The sequence below is a fragment of the Heloderma suspectum genome, chromosome 4 (genome assembly GCF_057233095.1).
Source record: "Heloderma suspectum isolate Gila_16-S chromosome 4, 16-S_ref, whole genome shotgun sequence".
NCBI classification, from domain to species: domain Eukaryota; kingdom Metazoa; phylum Chordata; class Lepidosauria; order Squamata; family Helodermatidae; genus Heloderma; species Heloderma suspectum.
This window is the reverse complement of record NC_139461.1, coordinates 43,736,834-43,757,212: the sequence shown is the minus strand read 5'-3', so window position 1 is coordinate 43,757,212 and position 20,379 is coordinate 43,736,834. Positions and strand designations below refer to the sequence as shown.

Sequence of the window (20,379 nt, the reverse complement as noted above, 5' to 3'; positions counted from 1 at the left end):
TGTTAGTTCTAGAAGGTGTTGTAGGTCTTCATAGAACCGATCAACCTCAGCTTCTTCGGCCTCAGTGGTTGGGGCATAGACTTGAATTACTGTGCTGTTGAATGGTTTGCCTTGGATTCGTACTGAGATCATTCTATCGTTTTTGAGATTGTACCCCAGTACTGCTTTTCCCACCCTTTTGTTGACTATGAGTGGTACTCCATTTCTTCTAAGGGATTCTTGCCCAGAGTAGTAGATATGATGGTCACCTGAATTAAACTCGCCCATGCCTGTCCATTTTAGTTTGCTGATTCCCAAGATGTAGATGTTCAGTCTTGCCATCTCATGTTTGACCACCTCCAGCTTGCCTTGATTCATTGTTCTTACATTCCAAGTTCTACGCCCACTTACCTGGAAATAAGTCCCATTGAACACAAAGGTGCTTACTTCTGTGTAGGCAAGTCTAAGATTGCTGTCAGCTGCAATCCTGTGCGCATTTCCCTGGAAATAAGTCCCATTGAACGCACTAACCTTCTGAGCAGACATGGCAAACATTAAGAAGACACTAGTTATTGCGCAGATTAAAAATGCAGTCAGTCTCTCCGTTGTTTTCCATGGGCAGCTCTCTATTCCACCCCAGGCCAGACCCGCAAAAAAAGGCGGTGGGGGCGTCAAGAGGAACCCAGCAGTTGGAAAGCCTGTGTGACTCTACAAATTGTGCGTCTATGCTGAAGAAGGGCGGGCACTGAGCGGGACGTAGCTAGAAGGAGGCGGGGCCGGTCACCCTCCTGACTGCCTGGCGGACGGCTGATGGCTGATGTCCGCGGGAGCGCTCTTACAGGAAGGGGGTGAGGCGAAGGGTAGATTCTGGGCTTTCCTTGGGGGGGCAGAGTTGCTTGCATAGGGAGAGGGTGCGCGGGGAGCCTGGCAGGGGGAGGCAGGGGAGCGGTGGTTCTTCTGCCGTGCAAGCTTTCATTGCACACACTTCTTAGGAAAGAAAGACAGGACACAACACATTTGCAAGGGCGGCTATAGGGCGTGTTGCGGGGTGGCCAGTAAAGCTGAACAAAACGAGTTCTGTGGTGGCACCTTAAAAATTTCATTACGGCAGTGCGGTCAGAAAGTAGTTTTCCAGATGTTTGGGACTTCAGCTCCTAGCATTCCTGGCCATCCTGGCAGGGGTTTCTGGGAGTTGAAGTCCAAAGCAACTGCTGCCCGCACCTGAGTTAAGAGATTGGGGAATACGCTTTCATGACCTAAAGCCGGCTTCCCATGAAGTTTGCAACTTCCAGGGGGCAACGGGATGGGTGTTGCAGCCAAAATCACAAAAACATCTTGGAGTGCAACCCTGTGCTGGTATTTCCATTAGTCGTGTCTTTTGATTCAAATATATATATTTGAGGTGAAAAAGAACTTGTGGAGTCAGCAAAGAGCAACAGAAAGTGTGCAAAAAACCTAAGCTGTATGCTGTTTTGTCAAGTTGCTGTGCAGGATAATGAGGAGTTACAGCTGTCTGTTTGGTTGCCCCATGAACACTGTAGGTCTTCTAGGTTACAAAGTGCAACCCTCTAAGAGAAGATCACTTAATCCAGATTACTCACCAAGGAACGTCTTTTTATTGTTGTACTTACAGTTGGAATGATAAAGAGTGGAACAGGAACACATTGTCTCTGTTTCTCTCTTGTCATTGGATGTTAACATAAAAGGGTGACTTTTGTCCTCATTGTGAGTAGAGAGAAGCTAGTATGTGAGTAGTCGCTCTGGATGAATAAAGTAAACTTGCTTTGCTCTGGTCCAGTTGTCTAAGGTAGCCTTCCCCAACCTAGTGCCCTCTAGAAGTTTTGGACTTCAACTTCCATCAGCCCAAGCCAGCATGGCTAATGGTCAGGAATGCTGGGAGTTGTAGTCCAAAACATCTGGAGGACACTAGGTTGCGGAAGGCTGGTCAAAGGGGTAAAAAACTGCCATTTACATTGATGTGTCTTAGTGTGATGTATGCTTGGAAGTGCCTCCCAGAACACCCATGTGATACCATCTCTCTTACTTCCTTCAAGTCCCACCTTTTCTGTGATGCCTTTTGCACAATCCCCTAGTTTCCATGTCCTACTGGAACTCAGCCAGTAACTATTCCTAAGCAGATGCAACTGAAGCAACCATATTGCTTCCCTTTTTCCCCCTGCCTTTGCTTCCTTCCACTTCCTCTGTCATGTCCCCTGTGTCAAATTTTAGTTGTTAAGCTCCTCGGTGCAAAGAACTGCCCTCCTGTATTCTGTAAAGCACCATGCTCACTGATGGAACCATATAAAATAATAATTATTACATATTCAATGTATAACCCACTTATATACAAACACTCTAGGCAGAGAACAAAGTTAAAAACAATTTAACAAAGTCCAGCAATAAAAACAACACAGTGTAAAATAATATTACCATGTGGGCTGCTGAAATGGAAACTGTCTTTAGGGCATGCACTGATTTTTCCTGTTATGTTATCCTGTTTTAGCAGCTCATGTGAAATAAACAACAGAGAAAAATAGACCTTAACAATGAGCCTGTTTGCAGGATCAAACAGCCCACCATGGCTTATTTAAGCCACGGTAGGCTGCAGAATGTACCAGTGGCCATTTTGAGTTTTCAAGCTGCGACCACGGCTTGTTGTGTCGCCAAACCTGGTGGGAGTGGGTTGTGCAAGGGTTAAACCCATGGCCTGTTTTAGGTTAACCCACTGCTGCTGGGTTTGGACTACACAACAAGCCATGGCAGTGGCTTGAATTTTCAGGATGGCACCTGTGGGCACCATGATGAGCAGTGGCAATTGTGCAAACCCATTATGTCATTATGTACCATCAACAAAAGCCAAAGTTAAGGAAAATACATACCTTATAGAATCATAGAATAGTAGGGTTGGAAGGGGCCTACAAGGCCATCGAGTCCAACCCCCTGCTCAATGCAGGAATCCAAGTCAGAGCATCCCTGACAAATGGCTGTCCAGCCTCGTCTTGAAGGCCTCCAGTGTGGGAGAGCCCACCACCTCCCCAGGTAATCGGTTCCACTGTCGTATTGCTCTTACAGTCAGGAAGTTTTTCCTGATGTTCAGCCGGAATCTGGCTTCCTGTAACTTGAGCCCATTATTCCGTGTCTTGCGCTCTGGGATGATCAAGAAGAGATCCTGGCCTTCTTCTCTGTGACAACCTTTCAAATAGTTGAAGAGTGCTATCATATCTCCCCTCAGTCTTCTCTTCTCAAGGCTAAACATGCCCAGTTCTTTGAGTCTCTCTTCATAGGGCTTTGTTTCCAGTCCCCTGATCATCTTTGTTGCCCTCCTCTGAACCCTCTCCAGTTTGTCTGCATCCTTCTTAAAGTGTGGTGCCCAGAACTTGACACAGTACTCCAGATGAGGCCTAACCAGTGCTGAGTAGAGGGGAACTAGTACTTCCCGGGATTTGGAAGCGATGCTTCTATGAATGCAGCCCAAAAGAGCATTGGCCTTTTTTGCAGCCACATCACATTGTTGGCTCATATTCAGCTTGTGAGCGACAACAATTCCAAGATCCTTCTCGCTTGTAGTGTGGTTGAGCCACGTATCCCCCATCTTGTAACTGTGCATTTGGTTTCTTTTTCCTAGGTGCAGAACTTGGCATTTGTCCCTATTAAATGTCATTCTGTTGTTTTCTGCCCAGCACTCCAGTCTATCCAGATCACTTTGAATTTTATTTCTGTCTTCCAAAGTATTAGCTATCCCTCCCAATTTTGTGTCATCTGCAAATTTGATCAGCATTCCCTGCACCTTCTCCTCCAAGTCATTAATAAAAATGTTGAAGAGCACTGGGCCCAGGACTGAGCCCTGCGGTACCCCACTCGTTACCTCTCCCCAGCTTGAGAAGGTCCCATTGATAAGCACTCTTTGAGTCCGATTCTGTAGCCAACTGTGGATCCACCGGATCGTTGTTTCATCTAGCCCACTTCAAGCTAGTTTGCTCATCAGGATATCATGGGGCACTTTGTCGAAAGCTTTGCTGAAGTCGAGGTATATGATGTCTACAGCATTCCCACGGTCTACAAGGGAGGTTACTTGATCAAAAAATGAGATCAGATTTGTCTGGCAGGACTTGTTTTTGACAAATCCATGTTGGCTTCAAGTAATCACGGCATTGTTGTCAAGGTGCTTCCAGATGGATTGCTTTATGATCTGCTCCAGAATTTTCCCAGGGATTGATGTCAGACTGACTGGTCTGTAGTTCCCAGGTTCCTCCTTTTTACCCGTTTTGAAGATAGGGACAACGTTAGCCCTCCTCCAGTCCTCTGGCACTTCCCCTGTCCTCCATGATTTGTCGAAGAGAATAGACAGCAGTTCTGAGAGTTCTTCTGCCAGTTCCTTTATGACTCTAGGATGCAGTTCATTGGCCCGGGAGATTTGAACTCATTCAAAGTAATGAGGTGTTCCTTGACCATATGCCTGTCGATCTCAAGCTGCAATCCTGCCCCTTCAGCCTGTACTTCGCCTTTGCCAGGGGGGTCATAGACCCTCTTTGGGGAGAAGACTGAGCCAAAGTAGGAATTGAGCACCTCTGCCTTTTCTTTGTCATCTGTTATTGTTTTGCTATCCTTATTTAATAGCTGAACCACCATTTCTTTCCTCTGCCTTTTACTATGCACATAGCTGAAGAAAGCCTTTTTGTTGTTTTTAACATCCCTTGCTAACCTCAGCTCATTCTCAGCTTTAGCCTTCCTGACGCCATCCCTGCAATTCTGTGCTATCTGCCTGTACTCTTCCTTTGTTACTTGGCCTTCTTTCCACTTCCTATATGTGTCCTTTTTTGTTTTCAGGTCATCCCTAAGCTTTTTGTGAAGCCACATTGGCTTCTTCTGTTGTCTTCCACCTTTTCTTCTTGTTGGAATTGCTTGTGATTGTGCCTTGAGAATTTCCTTTTTTAAAAGCTCCCGCCCATCTTGGACTCCTTTTCTCGCTAGCATTGCTTGCCATGGGACCTTACTGATCATTGTTCTGAGTTTATGAAAATCAGCTTTCCTAAAATCCAGGGTACGCGTTTGACTACACTCGGCTTTTGCTTCCTTTAGAACCAAGAACTCAAGTACAACATGGTCGCTTTCCCCCAGAGTTCCTGTAACTGCTACTTTATCCACTAAGTCATCTCTGTTGGTTAGGATCAAGTCAAGGATAGCCGATCCTCTAGTTCCTTCCTCTACTTTCTGTAGGAGGAAGTTATCTGCCACACAAGTCAGGAATTTCCTGGAGGGGCCACGTTTTGCAGAATTTGTCTCCCAACAAATATCGGGGAAATTGAAGTCCCCCATTACTACTACATCATGCTTCCTTAAAACATTGGCTATTTGCTTTTCAAAAGTTTCATCCTCGTCTTCTCCTTGATTGGGTGGCCGGTAGTAGACTCCGACCACCAGGTTCCTTTTATTCTTTGCTCCATTTATTTCAACCCAGATGCTCTCGATGGGGCTACCAAGCTCCTCCTCCTGTATTTCTGTGGAGAGATATGTATTTTTCACATACAGTGCAACCTTCAACAAGTTGGTTTAATACAAATAAATATGAATATAACATATTTAATATAACCATGACACATACTGTATATTAATATAAAGCATTAAAACCTGAATATGTAAAACATAACAGCTATAACATAATGGGCCAAATGCATTTTGATATCAGTCTTCATCAGTGGCCTACAAGAACTGCAAAGCAAAAACATAACATATCAAACTCAGCACTGGCAAAATATCGAACACATGGTAGTTTAGAAATGCAGCCGATACTCACCACTTGGCCTAAACTCAGGTAAATAAATCTTTGATTGGAGGGTTGAATAAATCCATCCATGCAACTTAAAAGTGAGTCTAGGGAACATTTGGAGATCAGGCAACTGACAAATTGTTTGATGCTAATTATTGTTTGTTTACTGCGAGATGGCCTCCGATGGGGGTTGGACTTGATGGTCTTCCTTCCTTCCAACTCTACTATACTGTTCTATGATTCTATGAGCGTACTTTTAAGTTGCATGGTTGGATTTATTCAGCCCTCCAATACTGATGTTGAAATGCATTTGACCTATTATGTAGAAGTTGTTATCTTGTGACAAATTCCCAAATAATTTGTGAAGTCAGGATAGTTCTTAAAGCAAGTGTGGAGAGGTGTCCTTCCATAACTGTTAAAAGGAAAACTTACACCCCAGTCCATTTTTCTCTCTTGATTGTGGCTGAAATATCGAGATAAACCTTGATGAAAATGTAAACTTTTGAAATCAAAATAGCTTCAAAGGGTGGCAGCTGAAAAACATGCCAAATGAAAACTCTGCTAGCTTTGTCATATGGAAACAAATGGTTTTACAAATTTACAAATACATTTACAAACAAATCACATTCACAATATTGGCAGCTAAGGGTTTTCCACCCTCTTCCAGTATACAAATATTTAGGACTGTAATCTTTATGGGAGGTTTTTATAGCTCCAAGGGATAATCAGTAGTTAGTTCACCACTGTAGGTGTTAAAAATATGCTCTCTATTTTCAAAAATTCATTAGGAAAAGGACATAATTGCACAAATGTACATAATATTGATTTGTTTCATTAAGCCATCCTGAAAGTTTCCAGTTGACATTTTTTATTAAAGGCACTCAGTACTGGATGTAGGTATAGAAAAAGATTAAAACTGATGTGGTCATTGGGTGGGATATTTATAATTTTGCTCTTGCCCTACATTGTTATTCAAAAACGAAGGAAGAAATGTACGTATCTGTCCTTAGTTGCAAAATTAGATTGTCACTCTTCTTCTGAATCCATTTATATCCTAATCCAGGGATGGGCAGAAGGTAGAACTGGATCTACGGGTAGATCTCTGAGTGATTTGCAGTAGATCAGCAAAAATTTTTTACCCCCAATTGTTTAACAGCAGCATCAATAAAATGATACACATACACCATCCACAAATTATAGAGCTAAAATGAAGAAAGATTAAGGTGGATTTTTTTCTGTGGAAGGAATGTGAAGTCAGTTCTGGTCAAAACAAATTCCTGCACTCAGAATTCTTTAATTCTAAATGTATGTCTTTTGCACCAGACTCCATTTGGTGGATCTCGGGGTTCCACTAAAAAACAAAAATAGATTCCACAAGCCTGAAGTCTGCCCACCCTTGCCGTAAGCTAAAAGGTTTTGATGCTGCAGTGAAAATAATTTATTCTCCAGGGGCTCAAGTCTGTATGTTACGGGATACTTTCAATTCCATTCCATCTGCAAAGGAGGAACTCTCCTACAAGCTCAGAGTCAGCGTTTTTGTTTTGGAGGAGAATGCTGTTTAATCAAAGCATATTATTGCAATTTAGGGGGGCTAGGTTTATTTTTTATTTTGTTTTTGTGGAAAATTATACTTTGCGTTTCATTATCATGCTGATTTTCCATACCATCTAGAAGGGTAAAGATTGCTGTAGGCAAGGGATCATCAATTGTTCCATTTTGAATAGGGGATTCATTCCTTTTCCTCCTTTTTGAAATAACTGGAGAGAAGGGTTTGATTCCCTCACCTTTAAAAAATAGAATAGCTTAAAAATGCAGAAATTGAAATCCTGGATGATTTACAATATTTTTCTTTAGATCCATTGACTGGATCTAAAGAAAATATCTGGAGGGCACAAGGTTGGGGAGCTGCCTCTAGATTACTGATGGTGCTACAAAGGAAAATTAGGCTGTAATCATAAACACACTTACTAGTGCGTAAGCCTTATTGAATACAGTGGTACTTACATCTGCATAAACATGAACAAGATTGCACTGTTAGGGCAGTATCCAATATTGTCACTGCGTTCCAGCTATTTCTGTGGTGCCAGCACACAACAGGAAGCTAGTGCTTCCAAAAGCAGCCCCAGACATGCTCATTTCTGGAACAGGACAGCAGAGCTCCCTTCTGCAAAGCTCTACTGATCTGCCCCATTCTGGAAACGAGCATTTAGGCTTTTTTCCAGTTGCTTCAGGATCTGCTATGGTCCATGGGGTCACGAAGAGTCGGACACGACTGAACAACAACTACTAGCTTCCGATTGCACTAGTGTTGGGTCCCATCAAATTGAGAGGGGAGAATCTGCAACAGTTAAGTGAGTTTACAGGCTCGCTTTGCCATTCTTAACATTTGGGAAAACAATATACTTACTTGGGGGTTACTCATTTTTTCTCCATACCTTGTCACACGCTTGTGGATGCAAAATGTAGCTTAACTGTAGAACAAAACTTTATGCTATGCTCTCTCCATCCCCACTTCATTTTTCTATAAAGCACAGATTAAAATATATAGTGTAAGGTGTGTTTACAGCATTCTTGTCACATTTCAATTTACTTATGCCCCATACTGTCCCAGAACTAGGGGGAGAAGTTATGCCTCAGTGGTAGAGCACATGCATATGGCTAAGGTTCTAGTTTCAGTCCTTGGCATCTCCAGTTAAAAAAGGATCAGGCCTCAGAAAGACCTTTGCCTAAAATGGTGAGGGGGAGAGTGTGATGTATCACCCTTTCCCCACCTGTGATTATTATATCATCACCGCGCCTCATAAATATTTTTAGAACACCAAGTACTGATTCTAGCTCCAGAATTTCAGTACCTCTATATTCTCCCAGCGTCTTCATTGAGGTAATACCTTAGAGGGAGTGTGTGTGGAAGGACTACATCAACTATAACCCCCGCAACCTCTTCTGTTGTGTTTGTCTCCCTTTTTTAATAGAAAACCTTTTTATAAACCTTTATTAGGACGCTGCCACCACCCTCCTCCTCATGAGGAGAGAACCTTCAATTTTTGTGTGAGTGGGTGTAAAATCATAGACTATGGCTTATTTCTTTCATAGCTTCATCTAACCCTTTTTCTGGTAACAAACGAAACCGAGAGTGGCGTGGTTTGAAAGAACAAATAAAAAATGAAACTTTATTTAGAAGGTATAATACGTGGTAAAAGTATTGTTTCGGGTTTTTATTAATTCCTTATCTACTCTACCCCTTCTAATGATAAAGCTTTACAATAATAAATATACCTCCCTCCACCTCCCAGTGGAATCTAACCACCCCTGAGGTTGGAGCCCAGTGCCCTAATCCTACCCCTCAGAAAGCCAAACCCTACCTTCCCCTCTAAAGAAAACCAAGTGCCCCCTTACTCCCTCACTCTCTCAATTGAAAAGGGAATGGCCAATCAGGAGACACCATTTAAAATCTGAATATTCTAACTCCCCCCTCCCACCTACTTACCGCAGCCTTTAAAATAAAGGATATGTTAGAATACATCAGTCATTGAAACAAACTTCCAAACATATATTTAAACAACAAAACAAAATACCATTTCATCACAGATACCTTCTTTGTAGCATAGAGCATTGAGCCACAGAAAAATCAGCTGGGGAACCACATACAAGTAAACAGAGGGATGCCTTTGAAAGTGCAGTTCAGGGTTGCTGTTGGTCAACTTGATCCAAGCCTGTCCGTGCGTCGTGGGTGACCCTGCACTACTGTGTGCTACAAACCATAGCTGGCTGGGTTGCACTTCAGGGAGAATCTGTGGCTGGCTGGGGAATGCTAGGAGTTGTAGGACTTTTTTTCTGTCTAAACATGCATAGCATTGCAACTTTAACATACCCATGCAAAAGTATCTCCATCCTGAACAGTTATCGATAACTAAATTCTGCATAAAATTTCCCACTTTTAGGAATGCATCGTTTCATAAAATTAATGAGTAACATACTAAATGAACACCACATAAGTAAAATTGGGCAACTAGAATAGGTAGAATACACGTCAAATCTAAAATCAGGGTTGTTACTACCTTTTTCAGGTGACTATCACTGGGAACCACATATATTAAACATGCACAGTTCTTCAGACATGCTAAAATTAGTATGTATTGTAAACCACTTCAGAGCCTTCATTTTTTCTTAAAATCTAAAATAATGTAAGGAAAATGTATACGATTGAGTTGACGTGCCTTAAAATATTTACTAGTTTCCCAATAAAAAATAATTTCCAGGTAAAGCTTGAATTTGTTTGAATATAAAATTCATATCACACTAAGTACAATATTTTTTTCTGATCAAATATTTCAGTTCAGCTGAACTGTTGGCTCTTGGCCTTTCAGATCCTTGCACAGCATATAGAATTAACATGACAGACATACTTTTTTAGAGGGCAACCCTATACGTGTCTACTCAGAAGTGAGACCTGTTGAGTTTGCGGGGGCTTACTCCCCAGTACATGGATATAGGATTGAAGCCTTAGTTTTGTTTACTAAATGTAAGTCAAATAGACATGTTAAATCAGATCTCCATCAATTTAGGGCAGCGGAAAATTTCCAAAAACAATCTGCATCGTTCTATTTCTGTTGTTCAGGTGTTAGTGTCATTCCTTATGTAGCCAAAACAGCACCACCCATGCACAAAAGGAGAAGTTTCAGCAGACACAGGGAAACCCCAAGGTCTGCAGAAATACAAAAAATCTTTAGAGAGGAACTCCGCAAATGAACCCAATAAGGACTGAGCATGCACAGTCATATTCGATGGCCACTGTTATAGAGGCAGGACAGAAAAACAGGGAGGGATGGGATGGAATAGAATGGAGTGCCTGAAATCCTAAACACCATGGGGTTGGATCCAGTGCCGCGCTTGCATGCATGCCCCAGGCACACTGGCAATGACGCATGCGCGTCTCCTACCACTGACAGCCGTGTGAAATACTTGTTTTTGGAAGGAGCGCAACCTGCCCCTTCCAGAAACTAGTGCTTCTGCTCGTTTCGGTGCTTGCCCCTGGAAGCACTACATCACAGCCATCAGTGGTAGGAGCTGCACATGTGCCACCGCCACCAGCGTGCCCGGGCCGCCCATCCAAAGGCAGCATTGGATCCAACCCCGTGCAACAAAATACTGTGCAAAATTTTGTTGCTCATCCCAGTTGTCACTGTCTGAATTTTATGTTGCATGGTGCTACGCGTTTGAAAATAATATTTTCTATAGCTCTATGAATAGTAGCTTTTGTATACTTAATTGCTACTTGGTTGAGTCCAGGAATCAGTTACTTAGGGAACTTAACAATTGAATATGTTTCTTTGAATTCTGAGAGCGAGGGGGGACATAAAACAGAGTGAAATAATTAAAAACAGCACCACTTCTACCAAGCCATTTTAATAACACAGTAACCTTTATCAGGAATCCAACAGTCTATTTATATGAAAAGGAATTTACTTATTGTTTGCTCCAGCACCTTATACGTTGATCAGATGCTGTAACTGCTTTATGTGCTTAAAGAAAAAGTTTTTCACATCTGTATCTAATTATAGATGGAGAAACTGGAGACCCAAAATAAAAGACGTTCACTTTTTTTCTGGTGACAGGACACAGTGCAAAGAAGCCTGAAATTAATGCCCATGTGTGGCTTTCCCAGAAACGGGTCCCTCTCCCACATTGAAGCATCACTGAATTAACAAAAAAAAGTTTACATTTGCTCTTATCTCTTTTATAGTTTTGCTCACTTGGGAAAAGATAGCAAATCAGAATTGCATCCAAGCACTGAACAGCCAGATTTCTTATCTTTACCATTTATCTACATTTCTTATTAGTAATGGCTTTAGGCCAGCCTTCGCCACCTGATGTCCTCCAGATGTGCTGGACTACAACTCCCATAATCCCCAGCCAGCAGCTAAACATCTCATAAAACAGAAGCATTGTACAATATAATTTAAAGCATAGCATAATAAAGTACAATAAAATCACAATAAAAACAATAACAAAACATAAAAGTGATACACGTACCAACCCTTTAATGGCTGTTTAATGTCATTACTTCAGATAATGCTAACGCCTATCATAGATGTCTGTAGTGGGTTTGACACCGGAAGAACTGGCGAGTAGTCAGATTTGAACTGACACAGTGTCCTATATGCTGTCTGAATGCATAGAGACTTGTGTAGCTTAACACAGTGAGTAGATTTTAGCAAGCTTTAGCTAACTACGGCCCCTTGTATAATGAGCACTTTCAAGTAGGCCTCTCATACACCTTAACTGGTACCAAGCAAGTACAGCTCCATATGTCAACAAACCTTACAGCTACAAGGCCTGTGCCAAGCTACCTCTTCCTTCTAAAGGTAAGGGTGCTGTGCCTTGATTCTCGTGGAGGAGCTGAGAAACTCCCCCTCCCATGGTGGAATGCTGGGCCCCTGTTCTCAGAGAGAGGGTGATTGATTTCCCAGCTGCGGTGCTTCTAGGGGTGGACGAAAGTCCCTTACCTGTCCTCGAAAGACGTTCGCGGTGGGGGGGAGGCGCTTCGCTGCTCCCCCCGCGAAGTTCAGGCCGGGGGGGGAGGCTTCCCGCCTCGGCCCGGCCGAAATTCAGGCCGGGGGGAGGCTTCCCGCCTCGGCCCGGCCGAAATTCAGGCCGGGGAGGAGGCTTCCCGCCTCGCCCGGCCGCGAACGCGAAAGTTAAAAAAACCAAAAACAAACGCCCCCTGATAGGCTACGTGACGATTCACGTAGCCTATCACGGCTAGATCTGCAAAGTCAGCCGTGATAGGCTATGTCAATCGTCACGTAGCCTATCACGGGTGACTTTAAAAAAAAAAAGCACGTACGCTAATGGCGGCCCCCATAGGGAGCCGCCATTCGCGTTCCTTATTTAGTCGCTGTAGTCTACGTAAATGTTTACGTAGACTACAGCGAAAATAAGGGCAACGCAAATAGCGTTGCCCTTATTTTCGCCGTAGTCTACGTAAACATTTACATAGACTACAGCGACCAAATAAGGAACGGGAATGGCGGCTCACTATGGGGGCCACCATTATCCATACACACTTTCTTTTTTTCTTTTTTAAAGTCACCCGTGATAGGCTACGTGACGATTGACGTAGCCTATCACGGCTGACTTTGCAGATCTAGCCGTGATAGGCTACGTGAATCGTCACGTAGCCTATCAGGGGGCGTTTTTTTTTTTTTCTTTTATTGCAATGGTGGCGGCGGCAGCCGGTCGAAAGACCGGCTGCCGCTCCCACCCCGCTCCAACACCCGCCGAACCGCCGGCCGGACCCGCCGCCGGGAGGGACATTCGGCGAAGGTAAGTCCCGTCCCGGGGGGGGGCTGGGGGGGGTTCAGAGGATTTCTCCCCGAAACTTGTTTGGGGGGCCGAACACGTTGGCGCTCGGCCCCCCGAAGTTTCGGGGAGAAATTCTCCGCCAACCCTAGGTGCTTCGAGCATCTTCGGGAAGGAGGGAGGAACTATATAAGCTTGTGCTAAGAGCTGACCAGTTTGGTCTTGCACCAAGGGGAATATGCATGCTACCAGCCTGGAGAAACTTGCCGGTCCATGGCATCTCATGTACTGTGGGGACTCCAGCACACAAGCTGTGACAGCAGACTGCTCTTGTCCACTGAAGGGATGTGAGCTTCCTTTGTACGTTCTCTCTGCCTCCATATATCGTCTTTGTGTGATCAATAAACTGTTAAACTGATCCATTTGTGATTTCTGTCTCACTTCGGCATATATGAATCTGCTTTAATTGGGACCTAAGTAAATCAGGATCCCAAAATCAATACATGGTTAGTGCTGTTTTCACCTGATTTTGAAGAGTTAATTTCATAAGAACCCATGGAATTCTGTCTCATATCTTCAGTATGCTTTCCTAGGACATAGATGGCCGTGGCGCTCACCCTGCCAACAAATATTTGCTTCTTTGAAATACACAGTGCACAGAGCATAACCATGGGAGCTGCTTCTGGAATTTTTCCCCCCACCCATCATCTTCTTTTGATATCATAACTTGTTATGGTTTAGACATTATGTAGCAAAAAAGCCACATCCAAAAATATGCATGCAAAGAGATTAAGCTGTTCCCAATAAGAACTCTTTGTTCCATCCGTTTGCTTTTCCATTCTATTTTCACTAGGGATCTGAAGTCAAAGAGTTGACTAGTCGTTTGAAATCGACGGCAGAGTCCAATGGAGTGCTCACCCCCCCCTCACTTCTCTTATGCCCTGCCAATTCCATTGTGCAAGTGCCCCCCACCACTTGTGCGATGGTGATTTTGCACTTCCAGGGCAACCCAAAACAAGCAGAAATGCTAGTTTCTGGAAGGAGGCAGGTCAGTAGAGCTCACATAAGGGAGCTCTGCCAACCTGCCTCCTTCCAGAAATGAAAATTTCCACTCATTTCAGGGCTTCCTCCAGGAAGCACTAAATCTCCCTTGCGTAAGCAGTGGGTCCTGCTTGCACAACAGAGTTGGCAGGACCCACTGCTGGCAGAAGGGAATTGATTGGGCAGAAGGGAGTCTATGGGGGTGGAAGTGCCTCGTTTGATTCTGCCCAATATGTGACAAATGCACACAATAGATAATTTTGGTCTCTAAGCCTCGCTCCGCCCGCCTTTGTCCACTCCCTTCTTGCAGACAATACGTAGCCCTCATGTCTATAGGCTCTGTGTGAAGTTATTCCATGAACCCTGCATTTCAACCCACTGTGTACTCTGTCCCATTTCCTTTCTCAACATCCTACCTCTTCTGCCCTCATGTCTTTTTTGCTCATGCCAAAACCTATTTTTTTCCTTCAGCAAAGTTTCTTCTACATCCTCCTTTTCCTTCAGATTCTCTACTTAGGGGAGCTGAACTTCTTTCAGCCTGAAGGCCAGATTCCATTTTGGAGACACTCTCAGGGGCAACATTCCAGTGGTGGGCAGGACTGAAGGCACAAGGGGCGGAGCTGAAAATACCAGCATATTGTGGCCTAGAGCCCTTACTGCCAGTAGCTAAGCCTTAGGAGAGGCATTTCAGCCTTTGAGAATAGGAAAACATGCAAAAGCTGGGAAATCCCCAAATGACTGATGGTTGTGAGAAAGGGGGTGGACCCACCTTGATTTGCCCCCCAGGTGAGCCTGAGGTTCAGTGCCCTCGCTGTGCCTTATAGTCCTCTTCCTACTCTTGCTTCCTTGCATGCAGTCTTTTGGCCTCCCCAAACAGTGTACGCCTCCTTGCTGGAGACTTTGTTGTACAGCCAAGTGAAACATTTGCTTTCCTCATGGAAGCCACAGTTTTCTGAAGCTCTGTTGTTGCCGTAATGTTTGTATACATTCGACGACATTTCAGAAGCTTGGCCAATGGCTGGAAGAGGCTTGCATGCAACTAGCTATAGCAACACCCTTAAGTCTTGGCAGAATCGGCTCTTGGGTTACTTGGGGGCTCCATAAAACCCGCAAGCCAATTCAATCCCCTATGCCTTCATAGTTCTTCAGGGCCCAGGCTGGTATCTCCAATGTGCTTTCTTGACTTTCAAAGGAAGCGGCTGTGGTTCTCCATTTGTTGCTAATTCTGTGTTTCATTCCGGTATTAGGCTATAGGACTTTGAGGAAAGAATGGGTTATGATACTGAGCGCTTCGTTGGTTACGTTAATGAAGGACTGCTGTGCTGCATCTGCCGAGATGTGCTAGAAGGTCCTCTGCAGGCGCCTTGTGAACACGCTTTCTGCACCTCCTGCATACACGGGTGGCTTGTTCATCACAGTAGCTGCCCAGAAGATCGTCAGCCACTGGATCTGTCTGTCCTCCGACCACTTTACAGGTGCATAACAAACTACTATTTCTGAGGAGCAGCTTGCCACTCTCACTAGTCCTAATACAGCATTGGTAGCCTGAGCAACTGCACTGGTGGGAAATGGGGATCCTGTTTGTTCCCTTTTCCAAGCTGCAGCTGCTTCCCCTCTTGTCATATGAAACAATAGAATAGTGAAATTGACGAGGGTAGAGATGGGGCGCAGTCCTATCAGTTGTGCCCGCAATGATCGCAAGCCCCTGAACTCAGGGGCTTCCAATCATCCATTGCAGGGTTGAAGGAGCGGCCGAGGCAGTCTTCACCTCCCTGTCCTCTTGCCCTGTATTTTTCACTAGATGGGCTTTTTGGCCCGTCTAGCAACAGCACTTCAGAGATAGCTAGTATCCTGGCCTCTCCAGTCTGCTCCCCTCCCTGCCCACCGAAATGCTCCCTTTCCCCCTCTCCATTTTCCGACCTTGGAAGGCAGCTGGCAGGGGAGGGGAGGTGGATCTCCAACTCTGCCTTCCAAGGTTGGAGCGCTCTCTCTGACCTCAGAAGGGGAAATCTCCAGTATCCTGTGGCCTAGGGGCCATAGGATTGCTCCCTTAGTCAATTTCACTTTGAAGAAAAAAATATTCTGAAGAGCAGGCGTTACCTAGCATTGCGTGCTTTGCTGTCTGATCTTTGGACATACGTCTGTTGCTATGGCTTGCCATAAGCGAGGGCTGATAAAATTCTGGAATTTGGGGGTGGGAAATGTTATTGTTAATGGCCCAAGATGGTCAGAGATGTCTCTTTCCAGGAGCTGAATGTTGGAAGAAGGTTCCTCGATGCAGGTGTCTTCACTGGAATGTTTGGAATGGGAAAGCCATTAAGTGGGGAGGGTGCGTGCACACCCCAGCTAAAGAGAGGTGGCTGATGTAAGGCATGTGTGAGCGAAGGGACAAAAGCATTTCTGGGGGACAAAGGCAGCAAGCTGTGAGATGAAGGAAAGTATCTCCTGGTGCCCCTCTATGGGGAATTGATGTGGGGCAGTGGATCTGCTGCTTGCCAGCCTTGCACACCCTGATGCCCTCCAAATATGTTGGATTTCCAACGCATCCCCAGCCAGCCTGGGGAAGTCGAACCTATGCTTTACGTATATATTTATAAATACACCAAATATCACAAAAATGCTATCTGTGCTCTCTCGTTGAAAGGAAGCTAAAGCCAGTAGCAGCGGCTCTGGAATTTCTTGCTGCTCATGGGAGTGGGGAACACAGAACTGTATAATTTCAGTTCACTGATTTGTCTGTGCTCGTTACATGACAAGTCTTCATTTTCCTGAATGTTGCCATCTCAGTTGTTTGTTTGTGGAACAAAGAGATCTTATGAAAGTAAACCATCTTACAGTATTGCAAGAATGAAACAAGTTAACTTCTGTATCCAGATATATGAAGAACGATCTTAATCGTCTCCAGCTTCGCTGCAGAAACAGAGAGCGTGGCTGTGAAATGGTGTGTTCGCTGGAATCCATCGACCGGCACGAATGCGAATGTGAATACAGCCAGATTCCCTGTTCAAACACTGGTAAGTGGAATGCAGAGACATTTGGAAATAGTGGATCTCTGTTGTCTCCCAAATTCAGTTCCATAGTTTAGAATTGTAGACTGGAGAGGATTCCCAGAGTTGGAAGTTGTTCTTGCATGGCCCTTCGAAGTTTCTGTTCCCCTATGGACTCCCTTTCCCATGCAGGAGTGGTCCCTTTTTACCTGTTGCCAACATCAGGTTATATCCAATGTTAGCCGAACTTAAGTCCCATTCATTTCAACAGGTCTACTCTAAGTAAGACTAACATTGGATACAACCTATTGGTTGAAGCAAAGTGTAGATTCAGTGAGGAGTCAGCACTGGTATTTGAGGAACTGGATGGCAGTATTCCTTTCTCCCATGTATCTGCTCAACCTTTGGAAGTCCTAACCAACATTAAGAAACACTAGACTGGGGGCAAGCAACATGGTGCCCATGGGCACCAACACACCCCCAGATACCTTTCTTGGCACCCACCAAGGTGCCCTCCCCTTCCCACTTTTATTTTAATTAATACATTTTCTTACTAGCACTGGGATTGCTGTGAAATAGGTTTCTGTTGCTGCTGAAAACTGTGGGTTCAATAGGGTTTATTGTATCGGGGTTCAGATCCCACCTTTGCATTGTACTCAGTCTTCTGGGCATGTTATTTGTCTTTTGCCATTCCTGCCATAGCAGCCATTTTGTGATGTTGCCCAGAACAGTTTCTCAAATTGCCAAAGGTTGCCTACCCCTGCGCCGGATAGATCAAGTGCTGGGAACCTGTGGCCCTTCAGATGATATTGGACTACAACGTTCATCATGCCTGACCATTCATGGTGGCTGGGACTGATGGGAGTTGGGGTCCAACAGCATCTGGAGAACCACAGATTCCCCACTCTTGCACCAGATCCTCAAATGTTAGTGCATAAATATAGAATTCTTCTACCTGTGTGTGGTCTCGAAGATAAAATCACTTACTGTGTTTACTCCAATCTTCCGCTTTTCATTCAGGTTGCCCAGTTCAGGTTGAATGGCGTGACTTGGACAGCCACTTGGCAGTGTGCGAGTATCGGAGCCGTGAATGCCCCAACGGTTGTGGGTATGCCGTTCTCAGTGCTGACAGTGCACAGCACAACTGCGTGGCAGAGCTGAGAACAGAACTAGAACTGCTCAGGTAGAGCTGATCTCTGTATTTCCTTAGCTGCTCGCCTTTTGAGACCTTAAGCATGAATGAATAGCTTCAGATGGCAAGTAGTCATTCTTAATTGCCAGTTTTTCTAAGCATCTGTGAATCCATTGACAAGCAAAAGGTGAATGCTAAGAAAGTAAGAAAAGCCATGCTGGATAGGGCTGTGCACGGACCTCCTGCTTTGCTTCGGATGCCACTTCGGACCTTCCAAAGCAGCCCTGCTTTGCTTCGGACTGATTTGGACCCCATCCGCTTTGACTCGGATCTGAATCTGAAGCAAGATTCGGACATCCAAATCACTCGTTTTTGGCGTTTTCCCATTGACTTGCATGGGAAAACACAAACGGCCATAACTTTTTCAGTTTTCATGATACATGAAATTTGGGGAACTCTCAGCCCCCCTGGAGGGGTATCCATCAGCCAAATTTCAGGCAATTTGGCCCAGTAGTTTTTGTGGCTAGGCACAGGTGAGCTAATCTCTTTTTTTTCAAGCTAATCTCTCAAAGCAAAGACTATAACTTTATACTGCTTGCACAGAAGTGCATGAAAGTTGGGGAGTGCACAGCCCCCCTGGAGGGCATCCCACTTGCCAAATCTTAGACAGTTTGGCCCACTAGTTTTTGTGCAAGGCGCAGGTAAAATGTGCCTCTCTCAGAAACTCAAACCAAAGTTCATAAAGGGATAATCAAGTTAGGTGTTGAAGCAGCAAGGAGGTCACTATCCCTAAACTCTGCTGTAGGTTTCTTTGAGGTGCAAATAATCCCTTTCCCCTAGTACTACTTTCCTGTTCACAGGCAATAACCTCAGAGTCTCTTTGGCTGAATTGCCTGGGAAAACACTGGCTGGTAGGCAGGAAGCAAATAAACACAGCAACCCTGCCAGGTGGGCACATTGACTTGAACAAAGAGCAAGGACAGTTGTCTGCTGTACTGACAGAGGCAGGAAGCAACACAGCAACCCTGCCAGGAGGGCACAGCAGCACCTCGCCCACCTCTGCCCCTGCCAAGACCCCGAAGATTCCTCATATTGGGCTTGCTTGCTTTGCAACACACAGTGTAGTATTATATTATTTAAATAACAGCTGTTAATGTGTGTAGTGTTTTTCCCACTGTTTTGGAAATGCGGACTGTGTGTACTCCTTTGACACACACTGTTTGCTTGTCCACACGGCACAAGCACACGCACGTGCACACACACACAAGCAAAAGAAAAGCAAACACTAAACTACAATAATAACAAGAGAAAGGAGTTTTTAATTTAATTTTATTTCTTAGGGAAAAGAGATTAAAAATGGGAAGAGAAGGAATACAGGAATATAGAAGGGAAGGTGGAGGGGAGCCAAGGACAAGGAAAGGAAAGATTGTGTATATGTGTGTGTGTGTGTGTGTGTGTGTGTGTGTGTAAAAATCTAGACAGAATCAAAGTAAGGGCAAATTAATGGTTGAGAGAGAATTGAAAAGGGCTGGAGGGTGGGGTGGGGGAGATAAGCAACTACAGTGAAATTTTCTGGATTTTTAAATGAACAAACAAGAAGAATGAAATGTAAACTTATTACAGAAGGGTGGGGTGGGGAGGGACTAACATAGCTGTCATAGCACACGCTTTCTTCTTGGCTTCATTCTCCCAAAGGAGAGTGGGAAGGGTTAATCTTCCCACTCTGCTTTGGCAGGATGCCAGCTGCTCCAGTGCCCTGGTTTCCTCTGCCATGCCTGGCAGAGACTGATGCAGTTGCTCTTGGTTGCTGCAGCAAAGGCAGGATAGGACTGGAGCCGAGAGAGAAATGCCATGGAGCTTCCCTCTCAGCTCTTGTCCCATCCTGCTGCTGCTGCTGCCGCCGCAGCCACCATCATTGAACACAATGGCAGCTTGTCAGGGCAGCTAAAGGCTGTTCAGTTATCAGGCGGCTCGCGCGCTCTAATGGATTGTCTCCCCCAACACACACTTTGGAGACCACTGCTGTAGCTTCTAGTCCTCTCCAGTAACACCACCTCTCTCACAATGAGCAAATGGAGGCTGACTCACAGCAAAGCTCACTCCCTCGCCTTCTCTCCCCTCCTCCCCTCCCTCCTCGTCTTCTGCCCTTCCCAATGGCCAGATCTTGGGGA

The 20,379-nt window shown here is 44.8% G+C and overlaps 1 protein-coding gene across 3 annotated transcripts in view; it reads left to right on the top strand.

Moving 5' to 3' along the window:
• LOC146346773 (RING finger protein 151-like) overlaps positions 1-20,379 on the top strand; it is a 30,698-nt gene that overhangs the window by 2,965 nt on the left and 7,354 nt on the right. For 2 of the 3 annotated variants that reach the window (XM_084849124.1, XM_084849123.1), the window contains exons 2-4: positions 15,337-15,564; positions 16,964-17,103; positions 18,097-18,259. In XM_084849124.1, the coding sequence (XP_084705250.1) occupies positions 15,359-15,564; positions 16,964-17,103; positions 18,097-18,259 (509 nt within the window). In that variant the 5' untranslated portion in view covers positions 15,337-15,358. Of the gene's footprint in view, positions 1-751; positions 828-15,336; positions 15,565-16,963; positions 17,104-18,096; positions 18,260-20,379 lie in introns of those variants that run through there. The other variant, XM_084849122.1, reaches the window with a different exon arrangement.